The sequence below is a fragment of the Watersipora subatra genome, chromosome 9 (genome assembly GCF_963576615.1).
Source record: "Watersipora subatra chromosome 9, tzWatSuba1.1, whole genome shotgun sequence".
NCBI lineage: Eukaryota > Metazoa > Bryozoa > Gymnolaemata > Cheilostomatida > Watersiporidae > Watersipora > Watersipora subatra.
The window spans coordinates 29,530,385-29,544,603 of NC_088716.1; the positions used below are offsets into that span (position 1 = coordinate 29,530,385).

The 14,219-nt window shown below is 35.3% G+C and overlaps 1 protein-coding gene across 3 annotated transcripts in view; it reads right to left on the minus strand.

The window, feature by feature from the left end:
• LOC137403784 (uncharacterized) overlaps positions 1-11,329 on the minus strand; it is a 47,417-nt gene extending 36,088 nt beyond the window's left edge. For all 3 annotated transcript variants that reach the window (XM_068089826.1, XM_068089823.1, XM_068089822.1), the window contains exons 1-6: positions 11,220-11,329; positions 7,116-7,291; positions 6,678-6,893; positions 5,973-6,101; positions 2,330-2,423; positions 1,695-1,908 (exon numbers count right to left, since the gene is read on the minus strand). In XM_068089826.1, the coding sequence (XP_067945927.1) occupies positions 1,695-1,908; positions 2,330-2,423; positions 5,973-6,101; positions 6,678-6,893; positions 7,116-7,268 (806 nt within the window). In that variant the 5' untranslated portion in view covers positions 7,269-7,291; positions 11,220-11,329. The remainder of the gene's footprint in view (positions 1-1,694; positions 1,909-2,329; positions 2,424-5,972; positions 6,102-6,677; positions 6,894-7,115; positions 7,292-11,219) is intronic.
• Between the last annotated feature and the right edge of the window lie 2,890 nt (positions 11,330-14,219).

The window sequence follows — 14,219 nt, forward strand, 5'->3', positions numbered from 1 at the left end:
CGAAGGACAAACATTGCTCTTATTATAGCAAATATTATTGTAGATTATTGATTATTGTATTATTTGATTCAATTTGTAACAGGCAGAGCAGGTGACAGGCGGAGCAGGTCTAAAAACAAATTAATTTCATACATAGAAGTTACACTGTGTAAACTATAAAAAACGTGAATGCAAAAGAAAACAAGCTCTTTCAACCATTCAAATTTATTATACAAAGTCTGACTTGCTTCGGGTTTTACCGAAGAGCCCTTACCAAATATGGACGCTCGCTAGTTTACAGTTTTGTTTCGGCTTGGTCTAATCGTCTAGTCGTAATCTGATCATGTGACCCATACTTCCTGCCAAACAGCGCGAATAATTTCTGCAGCATTTTTCGACAATCAATGGTGACCAGCAGGCTCGTCATGTTTATCAGAGGGATGATATGCATTCCTTCGTACTACGTTTAAAAATTAAACGAATTTTTACGATAGGTTTTGAGATATCAGTGCTCAAAATGACAACATTACAATGATGATGAAATAGACGCGTAAGAACAATAGACATGGTTTTTATTGAATGCGTGAAGTATATTTGTGAAAACATTTTGACAAATGATGTTGCGTGAAAGTGTAAACAGAAACCATCTTGTACAACTACATCACATTTGAGCCATTTTGAAAAGAGATCTAATCTATGGCAGTTTCGTGATGGCTGCGATTAACTGATCGTTTTTAAACTTTTAAGAGCTTGTAATCACATTTCCGCATATTTTGCACCTACAACACAACAGAGTAAGACATGGTGAATCTTTTGATACCAAATAGCTGTAATGTGAATTTTGTTGCAAGTCAACCTTTAGGATATATTATTTAGCATAGAGATGGGTAAGAAATATACTGTTAAAACATATATTTAGCTTTCATCACAAAGGATAGGAGAAACTCTTAGCATGTCCACAATCAGTTTAGGAATTTCTAAAGAGAAACTTGGCGTTATTCGCTGTAGAAGTCATGTGGAAATATAAGGCCACAAACATTAAAACACCTAAATAGTACAGCCAGCTTGCTACTTCCGGTAGAGAGTATAGACTACAGTGACTAGAATACACAGGTGGCAGCTGGTCAGTTACACTCCATCAATCACCATGTTTCCATGATACGGTGAATCCACAAGTTTTCATCATCAACAAGATGAAAAGAACAGAAACCCACAAGTCAAGTTAGTTTTACTACTAGCAAGTTTTAGTCAAATATTTTATGCTTGCCAAAGATGGAAACAAATTCTTGCAAATAACCCGCGAGGTAAAAAATTAATAAAATGTTATACATATTTATGAGCAATAAAATGCTGGGCAAGCTATTTCATTACATGCATTTTCCACACTTTAGTCACTCTTTTTTTAATATCAGCAGTTCTGATTGCGCTGCTATGACCTCTGACGTAGAAATCCTTGTCTTTTTTAACAAAGCGCTAATGTTAATCCGCAACACGCGAATGTCCATTTAGACACTTATCACCAGGTGACACTTATCACCAGGTGACACTTATCACCAGGTGACTCAATGTGTACACAACTCCAAATACGCATCATCAACGCAATAGAAACATTTTGAATATTCTTTACTGTTTGAGACCAGACCCAACCATCTAGCAGGTCCTAATATTGCACGAGTGTACTAAATATATTAGATGGAAAAAGAGTGCAGAGATACCTGTTGACAGGTGTCGATTCTACCGAGACTGACACTATGCTAGAAAGTTTGCTTAGCATATCCTCATTAATTTTTATATCAACATTAGAGTGAGTACTAGGGCTGTTGATGACAAAGTGGCAAGGCTGTTTCAGCAACTCCTCCGCCTTAGAGAGAAACTCCTGGAAGTCACAGCTACGCTCATACATTGGATTCGAAAGAAGTCGATCGATTTCTACAAACAGGTGCAACAGCTGAACAGTCAGGAATATATATGATTCTAATTCTCCCCAAGCCTCCGCAGGTTAATATTATTTTGAAAATTCAGTTGGACTTTGCACTTGTGGACTTAATAGCTGAGGACTTAACAGGACTAGAAAATAGACTTAAAAAATTGTAGGATAGGCAAAAGCTAGCATGCGGTGATGACACTAAAAGCATGAAGCATCAGTACTGCTTCAACGCTGTCTCCAACACTTTGCTTTAGGATTATCTGAGCTTGTCAATGAAGCATTGTATTACCAGACATAAATTTAAAACCAAAGATTAAAACTTGAAAACATAATATCCGATTTGATTCAAAATTTATGTTTATTAATATAAACATTTTACATACAATATAATATATATAGTCCTGGCATCTATCTGATACATACCTCTGACCAGACTTTGCATTTGTACACTAGTTTGGAGAGCTTGTTCTTGAAAAGCCTCAAGAAGATGCGTACTACTTCCACTTGCCTTGTGAACCTGCAAGGTACAAGCTGTAGATGAGCTGAATAATGATAAGATTAATATCAACCAACCATAGATATGGTTTATGACAAGCAGTGAGTGGTTGTTGCCAAGAAATTGCACATTTATGTAACATGCCAGAGGACAGGGAAAATAAGAAATATTTCAATTCAAATGCACCGGCTGATCCACGTACCAATCCTATCTACTTGTTCATATTAAAAACCAATTCGCTTCAGATTCCAATCAAGATCTTCTGTCTAGCAAGGATAAGTGCTTATTTTACGACAGAAAATATACGTATATTTTATATATACATACAATTGTATATGTATATATAAATTTTATACACAAGTATACACATTACATATATGCAGCTAGTTAAGTAAATAAGTATATGCTTAACAAGTATATACACTTATTTGTTAAAATTTGTTTATACCTATAAAAGATATAAATATATTCAAAGTATATTCAAATAGTGTGTAGTACAAACACATTCAGAAAAAATCACTCTATGTGATTTGTAATTAGTAAATACTTTTAGTATTGCAGCTCTCTCTGTGAGAAGACCCTTTTATATAACATTATAAAAAATAAATAAAACACGCTAGCTTATATTGGCTAGCAAACTGAGATGAGAACAGTGTCTGTTAAATAGACCCTACAATATGGTTTACACAGAACTATTTCATTAAACAATCTTCAAGGTCATAATTATTTATACAAGCTTAAAGATTCAATGTATATAAAATAGTAGGAGGAAGAAAATAGCTTGGCAACACAATCAATGGAGAGGAGACAAGATATTGTCAGGAGATGATAACTGGCCTTATATATCGTCTGCTCAAATTGGTTACATGAAGCTCGTAAACAGAAGTATTACACACTTACATGTATTTTCCTAGTAAATGGAATATGCAACGGCTACTACTTGCATCCTGGCTAAAGCTTATCAGCTATGTTGATCAGGAATCAGAATTAACTACATGTAGATGAGTGATAGAAACTTGAAGCTTATGATCTCAGTTAGTCTGGTAGACTAAAATACTCCATGCTCAATATTTGATGTATAGAAAGTACCATTAGAGATTATTTTAAGGAAAATAATGGCCTTTGCCAATACAGATACTATACTTCCCCTCCATATACATGTAGGTGCCGGTGCGAGAACTGGGGCCATTCTAGGTAAAATATTATGAAGTGCGTAGATCAAGCTATAGAGGCTAATAGACTAGACAGAACTGCATAACTCCATTTAAAAATTAAGAGGGATGCTAAAAAGCAAATTGATCAGCACTAAGAAATAAATATTATTGATCAGTGATGATAAATACAATTGATCATTGAATGATCAGTGATAGGTCAGAACCTGCTAGCTACGTGGAATTAAAACAAACATATCCGAAAATTGGTTTGGTGGCGGATTTGAGGTAAGGAACCAATCAGTATAAGATTAGTTCACTGTATGTAACCAGCCAATTAAAACAGGCTTAGTGCTATTTATATCTAACTAGCTGCATTAGCTGCAGTCTACGGGAATAGATTCACGTACAGCAAGAGGTTTATTGAGAGTTATCTTTCATACTGTAAAACAGCTCCAAATATGCAGTTTACTGAAATTGTTGCCCTGATCAGACTGCATACACATATGCAGGCATACATGTCAATAATGTTGGGGAGAACAATGGAAATATGCAATGAGTTTGACAGCTAGTCTACAATGCATCAGTCTCAAACCACTCAAATTGGAGTTGTCCTATTTTTGTACAGAGAGCTGATAATAAAATTGACATTGCTACAAACTGGCAATATTGAAAATTTTTGATGTTTTAAGAAATTCTACAAAGTATTTTGCTATCACCAGCATTTATTGAATGGAGACTCCTACATGCTTAAAACACTAATCAGGGCTCACCAGTTCTTCGTCTATAGCCTGTGTTTTGACATGGTATATACAAACAGTGTAACAGTAATGTGGTTGTGTTGATAAAATTTACTATCAGTAAAATTTACATGTATAACACTACAGACAGTATGATGTCAAGGCAGATACAGCACTAGCACCTTACAATAATAAAACGATGCCAACATGATAGCATTTTTATGAGATACAATAAGGAAAAGGAATGCATGAAAATATATGCATGTATATACTGAAAGATATGTTAGAAAATGGTGCATGTGGATAATATGTAGGTATAGCAGAACATAGCATGACATAACAATAACACAATGTTAATTCAAGGCAACACTTGTGGATAGACAACATTTTTTGTTTTTCTGTAGGGTGTATGAACAAACAGTTTTCGGCTTGCACCTACTTTTGAGCAGGCAACGTACAGCTAGCCGAGCAGCTGCAGTAGTTGGTGCATCTTGCTGTTGTCACCGTTGCATCTGCTCTGGAAATTAAGCTCGCCGAGCAGCTGCTGTAGCTAGTGCATCATGTACTTGTCGCCGCTGCATCTGTTCAGTAGTTTCTGCATGTCTGGCAGCTGTAGCAGCTGCTCTGAGCCATTTGAGTCGCTGCTGGGTCGGCTCAGTAGTCTTTGCACTTCCAGCAGCTGCTTTATGAATTCGGTCTCTTTCTCTATGGGAATCAATCTGTTCTTGCATTTTGGCATTAGGCTTTTTGGGAGGCATTGTACTGCTTCAAAAGGTGAGCGTTTTAATTGGTAAAAATTTTGTTTTTTAGGTTATTTGAGGTATATTTTCAATCGGGAGCATTTCTAAAAGTGAATTAAATGGTGCGCATTTTTGTAATATACCCTGCTCTCTTTCTTCTCACCGTCGCCTATCGCAAGGCTCGGAGTACCCATGCAAGTTCTCTAGTAGCTGTAGTACTCGTAGCTAGAAAAAATAAAACCAACTCAGCTGCGGAAGGAAATGAACATGTTTAGTATCATCAACAGCGGCAAATGCAACGTTTTTAAGAAGTGGAAATGTGGCAATTCATAGGCAATACAACATTGAATGAGAAGTACTTACCTTTTTAAAATAGAAATTTAGTAGATAAAACGCAGTAGCAGTACCAGTGCAAGTTCTGTAGTAGCTGTAGTACTCGTAGCTGAAAACAAGTAACTCAGCCGCAGAAGGAAATAAACATGTTAACGATCGCCAACCGTGGCAAATGCAAAGTTTTCAATAGAGATGTGGCAATTCATAGACAATAAAACATTGAATGAGAAGTACTTACCTTTTTGAAGTAGAAATTTAGTAGGTAAAACGCAGTAACAATTGTCTACGTGGCCGGAAAAGACAAACGTTCACTTGACCTTCCATTGGCAGTAAATGTTAATTTACTACTCGTTTACTAATTAAATTTACTCATTAATTTATTTAATTAGTAAATTTTATTTACTACTCATATTAATTCAGTTTGCTTCGTACGACCGAATCGAAAAAAGGAAAGACAACTCTATTACACCTTAGGATAAATTATAGAGAGATATCTAATATTGATATTCTGTTGATTATACCTTAAGACAAATGATAGAGAGGTATCTAATATTGATATTCTGTTGATTATACCTTAGGACAAATGATAGAGAGGTATCTACTCACCTTCTTTTCTAATTCGTGCTGCTTCAATTGAAGCATGGCATGTAGCCGTAGAAAGACTTCTTCTATCTTATCAAGATTTGCTGTGGAAGAAAACCCATCTGCACTACCAGATCTTTCTTTGAGTATTTTCTTCAAGAGCAAAACAGTTAAATTTTCTAAGCATTCGTAGTAATTCTTTCAAGCAAAAAAATACAAGGTCTACATTTTAAACTTTTAAACTATCCATGATTCAAAGTCACTTGAAACAAGTACTCTCCTGCATAACATGATATATTTAGTATAACAGGTGAGCTACATTAAGCTGAGTCATAATATATATAATATAACAGGTGGGCTACATTGAGTTGAGTAATAATATATATAATATAACATGTGGACTGCCTTGAGTTGAGTCATAATATATTTAGTATAACAGGTGAGCTACATTGAGCTGAGTCATAATATGTATAATATAACAGGTGGGCTACATTGAGTTGAGTCATAATATATATAATATAACAGGTGGGCTGCCTTGAGTTGAGTCATAATATATATATAATATAATATGTGGACTGCCTTGAGTTAAGTCATAATATATAACTTGTGGACTGCCTTGAGTTGAGTCATAATATATATCTTGTGAACTGCCTTGATTTGAGTCATATGATATAAATGAGGGCTGTTGTAAGTGGTATCATAGCATACATAGCAGAGCTACTCTTCTACCTTTTTGCTCTGCTCCGAGAGATCAACAGCTATGCTAGCATGTCTCCGAGTCTCCTTCAACTTCGGGACCAGCTTCTGATTGACAACATCTAAACGGTTGACCGAATGACTTGAGTGACCACCTAAGATGGCGCAGTCGCCACACATAGCCTGAGAACACTGCTCACAAAAGTATTCCTTGCTTTTACTAGGGTGTTCATAACAGTTTCCATTTACCTGTAAAACGGGAGGTCATTTTACGGTGTTACATTCTGAAAAATGTTCACAAAGTCTCTCATAACTTTTGGTGCTGAAATCAGTTAAGCAATCTTGAAAAGCCTTACAAGAGGTAGAGATAAAAATGTTCACAAAGTCTCTCATAGTTTTGGTGCTGAAATCAGTTAAGCAATCTTGAAAGACCTTACAAACGGTAGAGATTTTCACACTAAACATAGTTACCAAAGTTTCCAATAGTGAGAAATCTCCTTTATTTTTGTCAGCGACAGCGAGTGCCTTGTGTGAAGCGAGCACGCGAGAGTTGTGGACACTGTCGAAGCATGGCTGGCATAAATAGGTGTCATCACACTTCTTGCACACAACGTCTGCTGCCATACTCTGACAGTTGAAGCATTTTTCTAGCAAATATATATACATATGCTTATGTGCATAGTAACCTACATAGAAGAGTAAGTTGGAGATGTTCTTCTTCTTTAAACTGGACATAAAACAGGTCACAAGGCAGGGACACTTCACAATTTATTTGAATATATATATACAGTCAAACATGGATAACTCGAACTTCAAGGGACCGAGCAAAAGTGTTCGAATTATCAGAGCGTTCAAGTTATCAGAGCACTGTCACAAGTCCATGTATTTACTTATTTATTAGTAGATACATGTACATATGCAAACTATAATATAAATCAAAAGCACAAATGGCTTGTTTCAAATTAAATGCTTCTAATGTAAAGTTTAAAACGTTTTTATCAAAAAGTATAGAGATTTTTCTATCACTTGAGATTGGTTTGTTGTTTGAGGTGATGTTATTGCCAGGACGTTTTTTTAGATTGACATTGGCAAAACTTGATCGTTATTGAAATGCTCAAAAGAAAAGACATCTTTTTCTTTTGAGCGTTTTACCCACGATCAATTTTGCCGACTTTTCTTGAAGTTTATGCAACTTCAAGAAAAAGTTACCAAAGAAAAATCCCTTACTTTACCTGGGATTCGTTAAGAGCAACACTCCGAGGCAGTTCAATTAAAAGTTTTACGAGGTTTAACGGTACATTGTATATCACTCACGCTTTTTGAATGGATACTTATTGAATGTACACACGTATTCTGTGTTTAGGTCAAACGATTAATAGTTTTTTTTAGCTAAGACAACGTATACGTTTAGTAAAAACAATTTTAAGACGTTTTAAACATTCAACGTTCCGACGTTGATTCAACACGGAATCAACGTCGGAAAACTATTCGTCACAGGCTAGCCGGGTCACGCACTCAAGGATTTTCGCCACGCACATACAAAACAACACGCTGTTTTTGTTTTGTATGTGCGTGGCGAAAATCCTTGCGCGCGTGACCCGGCAAGCCCGTGCTATTAATCGTATAGCAGTGTAAATCAAATTTGACCAAACCTTTAGAAAAGTCGTTGACAAAATTATTTTGCCGATGGTGGTAATAACAACGCTTATGAATTATGAAAATATGAGGTTTGAATAAAGTGATTTTCTAAAGCGATAACAACCGTTTCGGTAGCCGTTGGGCAAAAAAACAGTTCGAATTAACAGTGTTGAGTTCGAGTTATCTATAGCAATTTATCATTACGTGGGAACGGACCAAAGAAACTGTTCGAATTAACCATGTTTTCGAGCTATCCGTGGCCGAGTTATCCATGTTTGACTGTATATACACAAATGAATATAACATAACAAGTGACCATTACATTTCATTATTAGGTAATTAGGTAATATATTATCTAGTCTGATGCTTGCTGCCAAAGGTTGCCTCTGGCGGAGGAAAGATAACTTCTAACTAATGGCTAGATTATCATTTTGAGGTAAAACAACAGAGTGAACCAAACCCAATAATTTTAACCAATCGTTTTGCTACTTATAAATTATAGCTCAGCCAATATTTACTATAATAACAGTCGTGTCTGTGTGAAGTCAGTGCATAGGTGAAACAATAGCTTTGTATTGGACTCCAACTCATGACATTCAAAGTAGTAGCCTGACACTTTATGTCTAACACTTGCACCAATGGCTGGGCTGCGCTCCTGGCATTCCAGAATAACCTTGCAAACATTTAATCTCCCTGCTTTATCGACACACCCGACGACCTCTCAAAGCACTCTATCGGCACACCCGACGACCTCTCAAAGTACTCTATCGGCACACCCGACGATCTCTCTAAGCACACTATGCTGCTAGAAAGTTTTGCAATTTTTGTGGTGATTGCTGATCATCAATAACAATGATAAATGAGGGATTACTGTATTGAGTACCTTCTAGACTGAATGGTCGGTACAATGGGATACTTTGAGCATTACATCGAGCACTGCAGGGTCAGAAACAACCATAATTATTTCGATAAAATTGGATATTTTTTTATTTCAATCGATTTTTTTCAATTTAATCGATTTTTCCGATGTTTAGGATTCTTTTTGATAGGCCTAAATCTGCTATTTTAGTCATTAATGCTCATGCAAATTGTAGGTGTCTTGTATTGCACATCAAAATGCTGGTGAACCCACTTTTCAATATTGGTGACTTACATGCTCTAACTTTTAAAACTCGGAATTAATTTTCTAAAAAATCTCTAAAGCCTACATGACTATGTATAATCTTTCATAACTTGAGAATTGGTAGTTCTTGAAACTGAAAATTGCATCTTATTCAGCACAAAGTCTCCTTTTTAATGATATATAAAATAGCTTTAATAAACTCTTCCATTCCATAATAATGGGAAAAATTTGTTTGGAGAAATAATTTCCAAATCGCCCCAAAAATGCTGGAGATTATTGACTATAGGAACAAAAAAATTATTTTACACATGTTTTGTGACCTCTCATATTAGCCATGTCCATCATAAGTAGCATCGAAACCTTGTTATCATAGTAGCTCTATTATTTTGCACTACATTCGACATGTTTCCATCAAGCACCATGAGGAGTTTCGAGTAGCATTGTAGAAGTGTGATCAATGCTCTTTTGTATTCTCTGAAGCTTAGAGTGGGGAGGTTCTTTGTAAGTTTGTACAAAATAAAAGTGATGACTTGGGCTAATTTCAAACTATTTAAAAAAATTTGTTTTTCAAATAAATACTTCATCTGAGAAACATCTGACACCTAAAGCGCCTATAAAAACCAATAGTTGGGCCAATAGTTGGGCAAGGGTAACTTATCAGACAAATCGATTGATCAAAAACTTTGGTAAAACACTTTTGATTGTTTGTAGCAGAATCAGAAACTCCTAGAGATTTCACATCACAAAGTTCTTGGCGATTGTGTTAATCATCTCATAGCAATAAAAAAATTGAACCCGATACTTGACTTTGGCAGTTTAACCTTTGTTTTTTTCTTACAAATTTTAGAAAAATATTAAAACCACTTAATCTGCCAATGTAAGATTTTAAATAGGGATTTTTAACCCTGTAGAGAATTTTGTGAAGAACAAAATAAAAGAAATTAATTAGCTACTGTTAGTGGTTGCCGTGCAACAAGCCAATGAACTACGCAATGTCAGAAAGCCGCCTGATGCGACTGGTCGACTTTAGAAAGTTACTTTAAACACATTCTTAGATTTCTTGCCTTCAGCACTCATAAAATTATAAGTACAAACAACATGTAAGTTAGTGGAGCAGAGATGCTGGCAGTTTCACACAAGCTACAAATAAAAGTCTAGGACATAAAAATTTAAATGAAATATTAAGCGTATTCTTTCTTGGAGTGATCGATGCAGTTGATCGTGTGAAATTTGAAAACCAGTTTGCTGGTTTTCCAAGTACCTAGCCGATTTCTTATTTAATTATGGCGCAGTCAAAACTGGAGAAATACTCTTTCAATTATTGCACTTGAGCTGATTGCGGTGAAGAGAGTGAAATCATTATTTCATTCACTAAACAGAGTAATGAGGGAAAATTGTATCAGTTATAGTTGCTATCACACAATTAATCCTGCTTGGAGTTATACTAAATAAACTCATAGGCCCTTCTGTAGCATTGTAATACACCTGCAGTCGATTATCTCCATCACACTTGCTAATTCATGGACAGAGCAGTGTCATAGTTGTCTCAGATATACATCAAATCAAGACTGTTTGGTCAAGTAACACCGAATTTTTGCCAAATTACGAAAAAAGATAAAATCATAAAAATAATGATTTTTCTCATAAAATCATGATTTCAATCAACGATTTAAATGATTTGATTTTTTCGTGCCAACCCTGGTGTGATGACCGTAAATTTTTATAACACTAAATCACCAGACACCAATGTGATCAGCATCAACCATGGTTGTACAATATTCTTGTAGGATGCGAAGTAGAGATGAGGTACCAACCGAGAGAAACCTGTCTCTTAAGCAGATCTGAAGGACTCCTCTCCAACAGTTCCAGCAGCCGGTTTGCATTTTGGTTACGAAGGGACGACTCTAATTCAATGGACCCAATAAGGTACTTGTGAACTTGTAATGATTTGACTTCTCCATCAGACAAGGATGACTTCTCCTACAATTTAAAGACATCGATTACAATATAGACTATGAGAAACTTAGGTTGGACTAGATTGAAGCAAGACTTGTCTAAAAGACACTTCATATTTTAAAAAAGGAAAATTGCTTCAGTTGCTGCAGTTAAACCCTGACTTACAAAACTCCTACATACAAATTTCGACAAACATAAAATTTTAGCTATGCTCATCTGAACATACCAACTAATTTCCAACATACGACATCTGCAATGTCTTGAAACATTGCAATTTTCCAAATCATTTAAAAACATTAAAAAAACTCTGTTCTATTAAAAATAGAACAGAGTTTCTTGGGCATTGAAGAATAATAGAACAATACTATTGGTGCCAAAATACAAAAACTACTGGTACTAAGTACTAGGTACTAAGTTCTAGGTACTAAGTACTAGGTACTAAGTACTAGGTACCAAGTACTAGGTACTAAGTACTAGGTACCAAGTACTAGGTACTAAGTAGTTTTCCTTTATGCTGGGAGGCTGTAGCTTTCCTTTCTGGCCACATGATGCTGCAGCCAGTCTGTCAGCCGGGTGTTTAGCTGAGCTGGGAGTCTGCTGGCATCCTCCACAATATTACGATGGAAAAGCATGTTTTTCACTGTTGTAATTTACCACCTACGCTCAGAAAGTAGTAAGTACCTATCTCATGGTTATGATCTGCAATAAAATTTAGCATTAGAGTCGACCCTGGCCATATGATTTTAATTAGTTCCAGTGTTAGCATTGTAAGGTAAAAACTCCGTATAGAGGGGTATAGAAACCCATAGTAAATGTCTAATACAAACACACCCTAGTAAAAATCATCAAAATTTTATACGCATACTACGTGCTATTTTTAATATGTACATGTACACATTAAAAATTAGTCACAAAATAATATGTTAACCTTAGTAGCTATAGTTACCTACAGTAGCCTTAGTGTATTTAGTGGTTATGATATGCAATAAAATGTAACGTTACAATGTACCATTTGCAGTACGTACTGCAGGGAGTTTGTACTTTTGACGCAGACATAAAATAAATCTTGAATTTAACTTAAATGAAATTAGCTTACTAAACACATACTTAGAGCTAAGTTTTAGTATGCATTTGTAACTATTTTAGTGAACTTCAACTTTTTCATTGCTAAAACTTTATTCCCTATCTGTTTGTGGTTTCATTTTCACAATAACTAATGAATAATGCCGAACTGAGCAAGATCGAGCATCATATCTCTTTCATTGGTTGTTAGAGGAATTTCGGCGAATAGCATATCGGCATATTCCTTATTCCGAGTTAATCAGCACACCGACTGTCAAATTTGATATTCGAGCGAAATTTTTTTTGATTTCGTATGGCGAAAAACACTCCTGTACGGAGAGGATGAAAAATCAGTAGGTTCTACATCACAGGGCAAAAAAAAATTGTATAACATGGTCATCATCATAACCCGAAGACTCACTGTATTGTATTATGTACCGAACTGTAAGAAGTTTTTACTTTTGAGACGGTATGTGAAACTTGACGGCAACCGTGACACTGCGTAACAAATTTTAAATTTAACTTAAACAAATATAACTTATTGAAAAACCCCTTAAAAATAACATTTTACAAAACTTAACTATAGTTTTGTCTTCATTTTAAATTTTTGATTATCTTTTTCCAGCTTGGCTCTTTTTGCCTCGCTTTCACTTTTAGCCGACCTTTCTAAAACTTTTTCAAACTGATCCGGCCAAAAAGACTGAGGGATGCTGTTTTTGTACTCGGTCACCTACTAAAACGTTCACGCTAAAAACCATCTCGTATCTCATATTGTTTTCCTACCTCAAGGCAGAAACCTTCTTGAAATTCTGTTCGCATCACAAATTTCTCACATTTTGGGGTACTAGTGTGTCAAAGTATGACTGTATATGTGATATGTATGTATATGTATATAGCATGATATATGACATGTCATGTATCTCACCGATCCTCACAAATGATCGTTTGTTAAAAAATAATAAATCAGGCATTAACTGCTCTCGTCAAAGAAATTACACAACAATTACTCTGATACATTGACAGTATGAAGTAGTAGAGCACTCATATTGGGGATCAAATGTTATCAGCAACATGAGTGCTATATCGGCTGTGAATGCACAACTCATTCGCCTAGTAAGCAGTAACTAATAGTAAATGACTGGCACTGATGTGGTATTAACCCTTTTGGTGTACGTGGTTGTGAGGCAGCTCAAACTCTATGATCGTAATGCTATAGAGCGCAATGTGCTCACCAACATGCACTCAAATTTTAGGATGCAAAGTCAAATCACTCCAAGATTCACTTCGCATAATAAAGCTGGCATATGTGAGACCAGATATTCTAATCAGAATACACGTTAATTCATTAATGAACCCAACAATGTGAACAATTCTGTAATAAATATTTCAGGTAATTGCGTATATAGAATTAAGAAAAGGGCATTATATAAAACTTTGTAAGAAGTCAAGGTAAAAACCTAAATTATGTGTAAAAAAGATTAAATTTGCTAAGGCTTGCGATACGACATTAATTCATTTCAGTGTTGGCATCACAGGGCGAAAATGTCGAATAAAGGTGTATAGATACCATAACAATTAATTATCTAATGCAAACACCCCCTAATAAAAAACGTCAATATTATATATACGAACATATTAAAAAGTAGTAACAAAATAGTATATTAAGCTTAGTAACTATGATTACCTACAGTAACCTTAGTGTATTTCGTGGTTAAGATCTTCTGCTTATGATTCTTAGTTTTTCCTTTGACGTCGTTATCAAACTTAAGACCCATGACTAACCAAGTAAAATTATA